General features: G+C 42.1%; 1 protein-coding gene across 3 annotated transcripts in view; it reads left to right on the forward strand.

Moving 5' to 3' along the window:
• The window catches only part of TNKS (tankyrase), a 127355-nt gene that overhangs the window by 77310 nt on the left and 35589 nt on the right, over window positions 1–14456 (forward strand). For all 3 annotated transcript variants that reach the window (XM_075929204.1, XM_075929203.1, XM_075929205.1), the window contains 6 exons: window positions 1423–1489; window positions 1954–2140; window positions 4583–4704; window positions 7943–8034; window positions 8133–8211; window positions 13315–13486. In XM_075929204.1, the coding sequence (XP_075785319.1) occupies window positions 1423–1489; window positions 1954–2140; window positions 4583–4704; window positions 7943–8034; window positions 8133–8211; window positions 13315–13486 (719 nt within the window). The remainder of the gene's footprint in view (window positions 1–1422; window positions 1490–1953; window positions 2141–4582; window positions 4705–7942; window positions 8035–8132; window positions 8212–13314; window positions 13487–14456) is intronic.

The following is a 14456-nucleotide window of genomic DNA, read 5'->3' on the forward strand; positions in this document are numbered from 1 at the left end:
CGAAGCTGGGACTGGGCGGCTGGGATCTATCGCTTCATAAGTATCTTGTTCTGTTCATTCCCTCTGAAGCATCTGTCCCACTGCCAGAGACAGGATAGTGGGGTAGATGCACCATTGTTCTGACCCAGTCTGGCTATTATGTTCTTACATGGTCAGTGCAGTAGTTATATAAAATTATACGGTGAAGGGTGAGGAGGCAGGCACATGATTTGGATTATCTAGGTATGTTGAATCTGTAGATTTATTTCCAGAGTGATCCAGATGATGATCAGATGAGAGGTTTGTTTGGTCGTCAGATCATCATCCTGCTGCAGAGAGGTATATAGAATGCCCAGCCAATTTAATCTCTCCTTATACAAAGGTTAGAATTATCTACTGGAAAAATGTATTCTAGGCACAAACTAGGTCGCTTGAAAGTTTGAATCAGTAACTTGGGATAGTACAAGTTTGAATTTAAATCTAAACTCATGAAGATGTATTTGGGCACCCAAACAACATTCACTTTGGTCTGTAGTGACACCATATAATTGTCATTGGTGTATTTTAGTGTTTGTGGACCTAGATTAGATTGAATTTATTTTTATGGACACTTTTCAAAATGGCTTCCATCTCCGATTATTCTCAATGAGGACTCAGGCCAAAGGTTCTACTTGTTAAGACGGGCATTGTAAAAATGCCCAATTAGCAAAGTCCGGTCCTCTCTAGAGAAGAGAGGAGAGAAAATGCAGGATCAAGAGGCTGATAGGGACACTGAAAAAGACCAAGCGAATGGGGACAGTGGTGTTCTTTACTGAGGAAACACTAGAAGATGGCAACCATTTTGAAAGATGGCAGGGTTTTTTTGTGGAATTCTCTGATGCAGAAAATTATTCTTCAACCTCTATTTCTCAACTTTCAAATATAAAAAATAAAAATGGAAAATAACAGAGTCTATATCTGCACTCCAAAAATGCAGCAAATTTGGGTCGCTCTATAGTCTGGAGAAGCTATATCAGTCTGCAGCCTATAAATATCTGTACCTCTTCATAATATACCTAGCAGCAAGGTAATCTTTATTTGAAGATTTCTCCCTTAACATACCATTTAAAATAACTATAGTTGTATATAGACCAAAATACATGTCTGAATATGTATTGTATGTAATATGTAATGTAGCTCTTTTTCCCCTTTCTGGCCACAAGAAAGATAATTTTGAATGCAAACACTAAAATAAATATGGTACATTAAGCACCCACATTACATTAGTCAAAATGTTTTTAATTCTATTCTTCACTAGTGCATTATTTTGGAGATAAATGTAAACATGTTTGGTTAAGATTCCATTGATTTTGAAATCTGCTAATTTTTACAGCATGAAATAGTTAAAAAATCTTCATAAATGCTTCTTAGACAGGTAATTTTATTTTATTTTGTTTAATCTAGTGGACTTGTACCTCTTCATAATGCGTGTTCATATGGACATTATGAAGTCACAGAATTGCTACTTAAGGTAAGTGGATAATGAAAGAATACATAGGTATTGCCATCTTGCAAAATTATGGAGAGATGTGGTTCATTCATATAATAAATTAGGCTGCAGCCTTATTTCTGTTTAAAAAAAAAATTGATTTTTCACTTCTCTACTGCATTATTTCAATGGGGTGGGGCTTTAGACCATATGCCTGTATCACTGTGTAATCTGCGTTTTTCTGCGTAATCTTTGTACCAAGCATTGGAATTCAAATAGCTAGAATTTTCCTCATGCAAGGGTAGCTAGAATTTTCCTCATGCAAGGGTATCTCATTAAGAATTAAGTTCTTTACAAAGTTCAGATTTTGGTAGCTGAAGATAAATCAGTTATTTTTCATTTAATGTAATAACTAAACTAGCGTTAATGCGGTGCAAAGGAAAATCTTGTCCTCTTTCTTACCGTTTTGTTTTGTTCCTGACACAAAATCTCTTTCTCACTCCTAGCACGGAGCCTGTGTTAATGCTATGGATCTCTGGCAGTTTACCCCATTACACGAGGCTGCTTCCAAGAATCGTGTAGAAGTCTGCTCTTTGTTGCTTAGTCATGGTGCAGATCCAACATTGGTCAACTGCCATGGCAAGAGTGCTGTCGACATGGCTCCCACACCTGAGCTAAGGGAGAGACTGACGTGTATGTATTTCAAGCTTGGAATCGTTATCGATATAATCAAAGGGGAGAGCCATTCCAGAAGTCTCCCAAGCTATTTGTCACCATAGTGGAGGCAGGCTACTTCCACCCAGAGACTCTTTACGTGGGTTTCTTTCCTGAGTGCATTACAGGTTTCTATTGGTTGTTGTGACAGTCCTGCCAAGTGTGATAGGCCCACTCAGTGAGAGCACAGGCATCAGCCAAGTCATGCATCATGTTGTCTCCCTTGCAGAGATGTGTAAGACTGCTGGGTAGGGTTGGTACACACTTTCCCTCCTACCGTGCTCTAATATATGATTCCACAACAGACGCCACCACCTCTATTCTGTGATTGGAAGCTTCTGCACGTTCTCCTCATGAGAAACTGCTTCTCAGACCTCCTCTGCAGAATACAATAAGGATCATCCCTCAGGAAGGAGAGAGAGGCAGTGGTTGCCTGTAACTGGGGGCTCTTCAAGATGTGTGTTCTCTATCTGTATTACTGTCCCAACCTCCTTCTGCTGTGTAGCTGATAGGTCTGCGGTAGAGGAGGAATTGGAAATGCTTATGGTCCGCCCTGCCTTTTACCCTCAGCCAAAACCATGAGGCAATTTCTAGGTGCAATGTGTAACTGCCAAATTGTATTACTTTCAGAGGCTCTGGCTCCAGGTGTATGGATATGCACATAACCCTCCATGGAATATAGACTGAATGCCCACATCTCGAACAACCTCTAGTTACAGGAGAGCAGCCTCCCCTTCTTTTCTTTTCGTAAAGTCATGTGTTCTAATTTGGGAAACCTGCCCCCTCCACTGTAATCAAACTCAAAATTTGTTTTTCATTATTAAATAACAGTGATGCAGAGCAGAGTTCAGGCAAATGATTTTAATTAACTTTGTAAAGCAAAAACATGACTTTCAGACTTCAGAGATTTATCTGGTCCTGCAGATCAGCCTGTGATAACCAACTGGCATGATTTTTTTTTTTTTTTTGCTTTTGTTTTTGCAAACTAATGACAAGGAAAGAGAGGAGAAGTATTGCTGATGCTTTGATTTCCAATATTCTGTTGCTGGGCTCTCTGGATTTCACTGCAATATGCCAAGCTTTTTCTCAGAAGATGGTTTTGACAGAATCAGTTGAATACTTTTTGGAATAGATGGCTGTGAAGTACAGAAAAGGCTTTTGATTTGCTTTGTCATCCAGTTTGACATATGTGTTCATCTTGGCCTGGCAAGTTAGACTAATCTGTTGAAACACATCATCAGTTTGATGGTGTAGCCTTGCAGTGGGAAGTTGCCACTGATACTACACTGATACAGCTAATTCTTGCAATGGTGTTCAATTCTTTGGAATTAATTCTCAGAAACTCTTGATTACTTCCTGATGGTCAAATGTTCTGAATTTGGGTACTGCAGTATAAAATGTAACTATTCTAGAATTCATCTTGGTCATAAATCAGGTTACCCAGCTCCTGATTCATCACTTGTAATTTAAAGAAAGCGCTGTTCCCCCTGTCCTCCAAGAGCCTTCATTACTCTGATTTGTTTTTCTCAGTTCTTTTTTCTGATCCAAAAGGATTTCTTCTATCCCCCAGTGGTGGGAAAGTCAGTTGATAAACTTGCGTCTAAACTTCTCTTTCTCATTTACCTCTTTTTGTCCCATTTTTGTATCAATGAAAGACAATGAACACAAGTTAGAAAGTTAGAGAAAATCACTCCTTCCGTAAGAAGCAACTTCTGAAATGTTAAAAATGTTGTGTCGGCTGACTTTGGTTTTTGTTCATCATTTATTAAAGGGTAATTTTTACCTATTTGGATATGAATAGATCCTGCTTTCTTCGCTCTCCCCAGTGAGTCCAGCGTTGTCAGAGAGGTTACTTGCCAGAACCAAGTGAGCAATGCTTGGCCAAATTCTCTGACTGTGGGGAGAAGGTGAAGTCAGGTGACTTTAAGCCGCCTTTGGGCTCTCTTGCTCCTGGATTGCTCTGGAGGCTGGTTGTGCTATTGGTGTAACTTACGCCTGAAAGCTCTGTAGTGCTGTGTGATGCAACCTTGTCCCGTCATGCCGCCTATGTTGGACATTATGGTGGCTCTCTGAAGGTGGCCTCTCTCCTGTCGTCTTTAGTGCTGGTCCTTGAAGACTCCTTCTCTGACTGGATACAGAGCTTTTAGGGATCCTTCTGACACTCTTAATCTTGAGGCTGGAGTGGAGGATGAGTGTTTTCTTCTGGAAACTGGAGCTTTCCTTCCCATCTCACTCCAAAAATATATTCCTGCCTTCAGTGGGACAGGGGTTAAGGTTCTGTCGCCATAGCTGACGTTATGATTTAGGGCAGTATAGACCCTAACCCTAATCCCCCCCCAGGTTAATTGTAGTTACGTTTTTAAAATAAGATGTATAAACCTGATAGGTTGCTAAATATTAATTGTCTGATTTCTCCAACAGATGAATTCAAAGGACATTCTTTACTGCAAGCAGCCAGAGAGGCAGACCTAGCCAAAGTAAAAAAGACTCTTGCTTTGGAGATCATTAATTTCAAACAGCCACAGTCACATGAGACTCCATTGGTAAGACTAGAGAGTCAAATCATTTTTTATGGTATATGTAGAAGTAGTGTGTGTTGAAGGGTTTTTTTATTGCTAGGTTATGAAAATGTATTAATCTAAAATTGAGGATGTGCCACCAGGCATCTAAAGCATTACAAGTAAATAACTGCTATAGAAGAAACATTGTACATTTTTTCATCCTTGGATTAAGTTTTTAGGCAGGATTTCTCCAGAAACCTGAAAGTAGGTTACTGCTTGTTTCTTCATTTTGAACCTGTGTGTTCTTCCCACCTGATTACCTTCCTGTGACTGCTGCAAGAGGGTTGCTCTGTTTCCTGCTGTGACTGCACTTGTCTTGTATTGTGTTATGGACACTTGTTAAAAAAATGTTTTTGGGTGGCAGAGGCTTGGGATGAAGCAGGCAATGGAATTGGATCCTGCTGACCTGTAGGGGATTAGAATAAGTTAGCAGGCTGCTCTCTACCTTTTGTCTTTTACTTTTTAAACCATTTTTTTCACCGGAATCCCAATTAGACCTTATCCATTCCCACACAGATCAGTTTATTTATTCTTTCAACATCCAATAGAGATCAGCAGTGAAATGTTTGTGGCCAGCCCTGCTATAAAGGGTCTTCCTGCCTCTCATGGACCTACCTATTGTTTCCCTTCTCCAGCTGATGGGCATAGGTCTGTGCTAGCAAAATGTATTTGTTGTGATAGAATTTAAACTTGTCTGGCATTCACAGATGTGCCTGGTTTTGTCTGTGCTATTTGGCCACACAGGAGTTTTCAATTCTGTTGAGGTCTTTGAGATGAAACACTGTTAAATATCACAAGACGGGAAGCAAACCAGCAGCATGTTGGCCTTTGTCCTCACTGTGGTCACAGCATTATCAAGCAGGGGGTCTTTCTATATGAAGGTACCATGTCAGCTGTGTGTGTTGTGTGCTAATGACTTCACTGGGATTAGCCTCTGCTCTTCGCTCATGGAGATGGTTTGATGAAGCAGTGAAGTCAAAGAGCATGGAGCCAATGTCCCAGCAATCTTTTCCTGTTTTACAGGTAGGACTAGACAGTGAAGTGGGATGTTATTGATGGTCCCATTCAAATCAGTGTGGCTAGGTTGATTGATTTTGATTGTCAGAGGGAATTCTTCACAGCAATAAGTCATTGACTGTTATGTACGAGTTTTGTGCTTGCTGTTTAAAAACCTTGTGACCTGGCTCAGAAATGTCAGAAGATCAATAGGCCCTGTTTTACATGGACCAATAACTAGCATTTGTCCACGATGGACTCTCATCTTACTTGTGGTCTCTTCCAACCACTATCCAGCATTTGGGGCCTGATTTGCAGTCACTTGGAATTATGGGTGCTCAGCTTCTCTGAAAATCAAGCTTTTAGTATCGCAATTTGGGAGCCAAAATTAGTGGGCGTGTTTGAAACTTTCAGTCCCAGGAGGAGGACTGGCCCTAATGCACAGGTGTCAGAGGGAACATGGCCCATTACTACCCGAGCTTGTGGCTTCATGGGCAAAGCAAAGGCTTCATGCCCAGTATTTTGCAAGCCTCCCCACAAAGCAGTCTGCAGAGTTGACCCTCACAAAGAGGAGAATGTTACATCTAGTAATGGGATGTAGCAAATGGCACTTTTCTCCCATGGGCAATGGGATTTATGGAGGCCCTTGCTTCCAGAACATCCCACTAAAGATACGCCTTGGAACATTTACCAGAATTATTCCTTCAGAATGCACGATTCCAAAGAGCTTCCTTTATTTCAGTAACCGCAACCACATACCAGCATGGCAGTCAGAGTAGCACTTTAAGTGTTCATCTAAATAGGAGAGTGAATAACACAATTAACTCAGTCCACCATGGGACTCATGTCACATTGAAGGAAGCAGGGGACTCCGGTGTAACTCTTTAGAAGCCATCTGCAAAAAGTTGTATTTTAAAATCCTGTTGCCTTTATCCACTTCTAGCAGTATGCCATTAAGGGCAGGTCTACATTATGGGGACAGGTAAGTCTAAGCCATTGGTCACCAAGTAGTAGATCGGGATCTACTGGTGGATCTTGGAGCCTCTGACAGGTGATCCTGACTGGTTTGGCCAAGAGGTTATGAAGTGCTGGCTTGTAAGCTGCCCCTCCTCCCACTGCTGCGCACCTCCTGGCCTTTGCCTTGGAGCTTCCCCTCCTGCTTGCTGTTCAGGACAGGGAAGCGAGAGGAGGGTAGGGGAAAGGAGGTGGCACTGATGTCAGGGTGAACCTTAGCCCCTAACCTTAGCCTTAGCCCTGCTGCATCACCACCCAGGAGCCACCTGAGGTAAGCAGTGTCCACTTGGAGCCAGCTTCAAACCCCTGCCCTAATCATGAACCCCCTCCTGCACCCCAAGCCTCTGTCCCATCCCTGAGCCCCCTGGACCAAACTCCTTTACAGAGCCTGTACCCTGAACCCTCTCCTGCACCCCAACTCCCTACCCCAGGCTCAGCTCAGAGCCCCGCTACCACTCCATATCCTTAGCCCAGAACCTGTGTCCCAACCCTCTGCCCCTCCCTGGTGAAAGGGAGGGAGAAAGGGGGAGGGAGGACTGAGTGAGCAGGGGCGGGGCCTCAAAGAAGAAACATGAAGGAGGTGAGGCAAGAGTATCTGGGTTTGAGGCAGATCCTGGATTGCACTTACATTCAAAAATGAACTTGTATTTTAGAAGGTTGGAGACCGCTGATCTAAGCTATGCAATTTGATTTACATTGGTAACATAACTCAAATTGGTGCAACATACCGTGGGGTCCACACCACGCTTGATTGACAGAAGAAAGTCTCCCATTGACTCTCCTAACTCCTCTCATGATGATGAAGTACTGAATTTGACAACAGAGTGAGCAGTAGTTGGTTTAGGAGTCTTCAGTAGACCCATTAAATCAACCTCCAGTAGATTGATTGACTACCCCATAATGGAGATGAGCCCATAATGTCCCTGTGTCTTGCTTTTAGACATGGTGACTTAACCATTTCTCAGGTGTGACTAATAGTTATAAAATCAAAATTGTTTTAAAAGCAGCAAGTTTTTCCTTAATAGCTAGCTTACTTTCTGTTTGGTGTATTTTATATTGATGCAGAAATGCAATGCATTTACTTAGGATGTACTTGCAAGCTTCGCAGTCTAATGTTCAGTGTGATATGGAAAGAAGATATAGCACGCACCATGAAATATTGCTTAGTCGTCTAAATAGTAGATTATAATTTGTTTGCTTTGTTTTGCAGCACTGTGCTGTGGCTTCCCTACACCCTAAACGGAAACAAGTTACAGAACTGTTGCTCAGGAAAGGAGCTAATGTTAACGAGAAGAACAAAGAGTAGGTGTCTGAAAATTTAAGCCAAATTTTATTTTTCCCAAGGACTAAGTAATACATTAGTTGGATGATAAAACTAACATCTACCATTTTTCATGTAGCTTCATGACGCCTTTGCATGTTGCAGCTGAAAGAGCTCATAATGATGTCATGGAAGTTCTGCATAAACATGGAGCAAAGGTAAATATATCCTAAATAAATTAGTAGGCGGTCAAGGGTCTTGTGGTTAAAACACATGATCAGCAGTCAGGAGAATTATTGCTTTTTCCTCATTGTGCCTGAGACTTCCTGGGTGACCCATAGGTATGCTTATAATTAATTAGTGGGAAATGCTGAGTGCTCCCCACTTGAAATTTGGGCCACCTGCCATAGTGCCTAAGTGAAGATGTTGGAATCATATTTTAGTCACTCATTTCTTGAAAAGCCTTGCCCTGATTTTTTAAAAATACGACACTTAGTAAGGGCTGTTAAGTTCTTATTTCTTGTGCAAATCAGGCTAGATTTAGTTATATGTCTAACTACAAATTAAGGAAAAACTTAAACAACAAATAGTCTAGTGGCACTGTAGAGACTAACAAAACATGTAGATGGTATCATGAGCTTTCGTGGGCACAGCCCACTTCTTCAGATGAAAGCTTATAGATTGTGGATCTAATTTTGGTCATCCATTTTTGAAAACCTTCAGTTCTCAGCCTTCAGTAATTAACTCTGTTCTTGTTTTCCCACCCAACAAATCCTTTTAAGTCACCCTTGCTGTAGATAATGATTACTACCCACCCAAACCGTTTGTAAGCTCCCTGTGAGTTGTGGTTTTAAAGGTCATGTCTTGGAAATGATAAGATTACAGGTAAATATGAAAGTGTAGCCCCTCAAACAGCATGTCTTCCAAGCATCTTTCATAAGTGTCCCTTTGGAATGACTGTAGCAACTAATTAGAAAATAGTTATTGTGAACATTGTCATTTTGCAACTTCCCTTCTCTCAGACGTTTTCTGCATGAAAGTCCCTTTTTATGAATAGATTAAAATTTCAGTTGATTAGAGCTGAGTCTAGGCAGGTAGCAAGAAATGAAGAAGTATACCTGTAATAACAATCTCTGTTATTTCTGAAGTACTGGGCAGTGAGAGCACTGCAATCAAACACGTAGTTCATACAAATCGTTTTATTTTAAGACAACTGATTTACAATTGAGGTCCCCGTATTTGCAGACTTCAGTATCTGACTCACTTTCAGAGAGGCTTAATAGAATCACCAAATACTTGGATGACTGTACCATGGTGCACACAGTGTGTCCTGTTTTGGAATTGGATATAGCTGCATCTCACCTAAGACTTTCCCAGGGAGGCGTTGCTTTTTAAGAGAAAAGTGTTTGCACTCATTCAGACAGTTAATTATAATAGTTTTCTCACATTAGCTCCTGATAATGTAGCTGTATGCTAGAAATAAGAATCTCATCTATGGCTGGCAGCAGAAGATTTGAGATTTAATGGGATCATGGGCCAGATTTGTCAAGAGTTCAGTACCAATAGTTAGTGGGGGCGGGGGGGAGGAGGGAGGAGGATAACAGCATGGAAGGATTAAAGTTCTAGCTCCAGGATATTCTATGGACAGTAGTTAGATGACCCACGCTCAGGGGTGCAGGGAGACTCACTTCCTAGAGCCCTTGTTCTTCCATCTAACTCAGGAAGACAGAGTTGAAACACTGAAAAAGTTCACACCTGTTGTGGGAGACAAATGTATCGGAAACACTAGAGTCCCTTGGTGCAGGCTCTTTGAGATGACTTAACACTGTTTTGTTCATTAAGTGAAAACTACTCTGTTCTGTGGGGAGTAGCTGCAATGTGTGTAAAATTGTGTGTTTCATTCAAATATACCAGACTTAGGTATGATGTACTTGGGCCGCTATTTGGGTGGCTCTTTGTCTTGTGTGGGGGTAGGTAAGAGAAACTGAATCCCTCTGGTTCTATTCCTACAGGTTGCTAGGAAAACTCTTAAGCAAGTTCTTACTCTTTTGGACATGAGCAGTTCAGTGGGACTGGGTTAGCGTAAGAGTGGTCAGCACCTTGCTAGATTCAGACCCATCTGACACGCATCCTATTTTAATGTACAAAATACATACAAAGAGCAGGAATGTCATTTTTGCCTTGTGTGGGGCACGTTTCCACATGGCAGGCCAGATAACCACCACAAGGTCTCAATGCATGGTTGAAATGATGGTGCAGGGAGAAGGATTTAGGAACTAGGGGTGTAATAGTGTATTTGATTAACCGATAAGCAAAAGCTTATAGGTTAATGCCATAGACTACACGCATTCTCCTCCTCCCCCCCGCCAGTACATTATTTATCAGGCTGGCCAGCAGCCTGGCTCAGTCCTGGTTTGTGCTGGGTCTGGGACCTAGCCCCGCAGCTGCTCTGCATTTAAAGCGTGTTAGTAGCCAGGCGGGCAGGCAGCTCAGCTCAGTTCCGGCTTGTGCCGGGTCCGGGAGCTCGGACCCCCACCCCGGGCAGGGGCTGCTGCCACCCTGCGCTGCTGTCAGAGGCAGCGGCGCAGGATGACAGGCAGCTGGTCCTGTTGGGGGGCTGGTTTTTAAAAATTTTGCTCTCACTATTTTTAAATTCTGCATGTTTTGTTTGTGAAAATAACACAATATAGTAATTCTGGGTTCCATTATTTTGATAATTTATCTGTCAGCAAGTATGTTTGGAACTACACAGGTATCAAAAACAATTCAGGAAATGTTCTTTGACAAATAGATTCCTTACTAGGCATGTTAATACAGACATTTGAGTAATAGTTCATTTAAGCTACAGTACAGAAACCTGTTTCTACCCCTCCATCCCCCACCCCCACGGAAGCAGGGCACAGGCGTGGGGAATCCGAGATAACTGAGGAGAGTGAGGGAAGTAACTGATGGGCAGAAGCCTGGAAGTGAACCTGGAGTGTTGATGGGCGTGGGTGGCAGAAATGTGGAAATATCGCTAAGGCTCTGGATTCTACTCTGTTTGAGATAGCAGCAGTGCAGAGATGGAAATGACGTCTTCAGTGCCGGCTAGTACACATCCATTTTGATTTTCTGTCCCAGATAATCTCATTAGGAACTCCCATCTACAGACACGTTAACAGCTGTCCTGGGGAGCCCTCACTCTGTAGGCAGAGTGGCCACCAGTGTATCCTCTAGGATACAGATAAAACCAAATTACACTTAGTCACGCAGCATGATTACAAATGTGAACTCATCAGAAATGCTCTCCCTGCCACCAGGGTCTGGCAGCAATAGTTCTGGGAGGGGATTGGGTCCAGAATAAAGAAAGGGTCCTGGCTGTTGGTAAGACCAGATTCTCTGCTTGCCCGCTGAGTATCCTCCTCCTCCTCATCATCCTCTACACTGTCCTCCTCGTTGTTGCCCAAGGCTGCCTGAAGAGTCTCTTGGGAGGTATCCACAGACAGCTTTGGGACAGGGGTTGGGTCCCACCTAGAATCCCATGCAGCTGCCCATAGAAATGGCATGTTTGAGGCTCTGACCCAGAATGACCATTTGCCTCCTTTGTCTCTTGACATGCTTGCCTGAGCTCCTTTATTTTCACATGGCCCTGCTGGGTGTCCCCGCTATATCCTTTTCCCACCAGGCCCTGTGCAATTTTGTCATAGAGATCAGCATTTCTCCACCAGCTTCGGAGTGCTGCTTGCACAGATTCCTCTCCCCACAGATCAATCAGATCCAGGATCTCCTGCAGTCTCCATGCTGGATCTCGTTTGCAACCCTGGGCAATCATGGTCTGGTAGACTGCTGGGCTTCCCATGCCGGCCACACAGGAAATGAAATACAAATTTTCTTGAGTCTTTTCCTGTGTACCTGGGAGAACAGCAGAGTTGAAAGTCCAGGCCAGAGAAATCACATTGGGGCACTGTGGGACACCTCCCAGAGTCCAACAATGTTGACTCTAGCAGTGCTGTGTCTGTACTATCCCAGAGTCGACCATGCAAGATCAGATTTAACACTACTCCTCTTGCCAAGGTGGAGTACAGAAATCAACTTTAACTGCCCTTAAAGCCTGCAGGATGGGCTTGGTGGTGTAGACTCATTAGTTATAAAATTGACCTACCGTAGCTAACTTCAATCTAACCTTGTGCTGTGGACCAGGTCTTGGTTCTAGTCTATCAAGATAAGAATTTTGTGAAAGTACAATGGGAGTTCTATATAGTAAGTATCTGTGGTGCATGCAGTTCACAGCCTGGAATAGTTATGGTTGGATGCGGGTGGCAAGTTATTTGTCGCAATGTCCAAAGAATATAGAGCAGTTTTATTTCCTAAAGTGACCAAAACCCCCTAAAGCAGTTGGACAGTTGCATTTACATTTGCCATGAATAGCCATTAGCTAAGAAGGTTTTGCTGGAAAAAAAAAATGTTTTAAAGCACATCCTGGCCATCATTTTCTTCTCTGTGAAGGTTCTGTATACATTCCAAGTGGCTAGGTTAGATTATTATATTTGATCTTGTCAGGCAAGTAGTTTTCCATAGGATGAGACTTTTTTCATTGCATCACTTGATGTTGCCTATTCATGATTTTATGCTGAGCTCCTGCATTACCTTAATTCCTTGTTGCCTGCTTACAAGCTTTTCATGCATAGTACTTTACTATAGACTTAAATGTTTATTTCATTAAAAGAATTAACAAATAATAAGATAATGGACTGAATTTGTGATAACTGAATTTAAGTTTTCTGTCTGAAGAAATCTCCCTCTGACCTCCTCAGAGGCATTTTTGAATTATTGTTATTAGATAATATTGTGTTATTTCTCCTCTGAGGATGGCAGATGGTAATTGTCTTGCAGCTTGGACCTGCATGAAATTCTTAGGGAGATGTAAATATATCAAGCAATCATCCACTTGTATTAGATTTTTGCTGATACAGTTAATTTTGTTCAAGTGACTTATTTCCAAAAGATGAATTTTTCCAAGTTGAACTTTGTAAAAATATTTATTAGTTTTAAAGTGCAGATTTTTCTGGTAGTCGTATTTTGTTTTATTAGTAACACAAATTAAGAACTGCATTACATGAAAAGTTAAGAAATGTAGTCTGAAATAATTACTTTTAATTAGGAATATTTTATTTGAGCCTACGTTCCGTTTTAACAGTGTTGCAAGGCAATAGGGTTTATAAGGAAATTAGCATGCTCTGAAATGCTACTTGTTACTCTTCTTTTATGTTAAGGTTCTGGGGCAGGGTGGAGGCTTGCAGTTACACAGATACTCAATTTTATATTGGTTACTAATTTTTCAGATGAATGCACTGGACACACTTGGTCAAACAGCTTTGCATAGGGCTGCTTTGGCAGGTCACTTGCAAACCTGTCGCCTCCTGCTGAATTATGGCTCTGATCCCTCCATCATCTCCTTACAAGGTTTCACAGCAGCACAGATGGGAAATGAAGCAGTGCAGCAAATTCTAAGTGGTGGGTAGAAATAGATGGCGTATTTTAACATTACTGTCTCCCTTTTTTCACGTATAATGACTTACTGTGATTTCTCTGCTGAAACTGATTTTTTGGGGAGGGAAGTGTTACATATAGTTTTGTCTTCCCTATTCTAATGCACCACATGTACAAATGTCTGCAATTTAATTTGTGTTTAATGCCTTTTATAAAGGTATGCTCTGGTTCTTTAGTTATTGTATGTAATGAAAGACTGCCAAGTGGACATTTACATGTAACTTGTCACGTTGCAAAAAATTGATGTTTGTTAAATGACCTGAATAACCCAAGGTAATAAGAATGGCAGAGAACATATGTCATTTTAATTTTATCGATTTCTTCGGTCCCAAAGTATAGACCCTTGGATTGCTAGCTACAGCTGTCCTCTGCTAGGGATGTATTACCTGCTAGAAACTGGAGTCTGCCTATAAACATATTTGTGTCCCATTTCTGACCTTGTGGATTTTTCTAAGTTTTTAAGAGTTAGTGGGCAGACAGGCAGAGACCAGATAAGGAAACAGCCACTGAAGAGTGCCAAGTGACATTCTATGCCCACTCTCAAAGCAGTGAGACCCCTCCTATCCCTCCCTGAGGAGTCTGTAGCCAGGTGAACCCCAGCAGCTGTTGAGGAGAGGATGGAAATGGAGTGATAGACTCTCGCTATGATCTTTCCTGAAGGGAGGGGGCTAAAGTCTGTCCCTTGTAGAAATGAATTTGGTTCATGCTGTGATCTACCCAGGGCTGCTGATGTGCAGTGAGCCTCCCGCATCTCCTTCCAGCAGCCTTTATTGCACATCACGTGCTAATGTTCATGCTGGCAGCTCTTGTGGCACTAGCTTTCTGGGGAAGGACTTGGCATTTCTGGACACACCAGAGATGCTGAACCCATTCCTAGAGGGTGTAAAGGTTTCATGAGTTTCCTCTGCCCTTATTCTTAAAGAGCATTTCCCAC

This window comes from Pelodiscus sinensis, chromosome 5 (genome assembly GCF_049634645.1).
Source record: "Pelodiscus sinensis isolate JC-2024 chromosome 5, ASM4963464v1, whole genome shotgun sequence".
Lineage (NCBI taxonomy): Eukaryota > Metazoa > Chordata > Testudines > Trionychidae > Pelodiscus > Pelodiscus sinensis.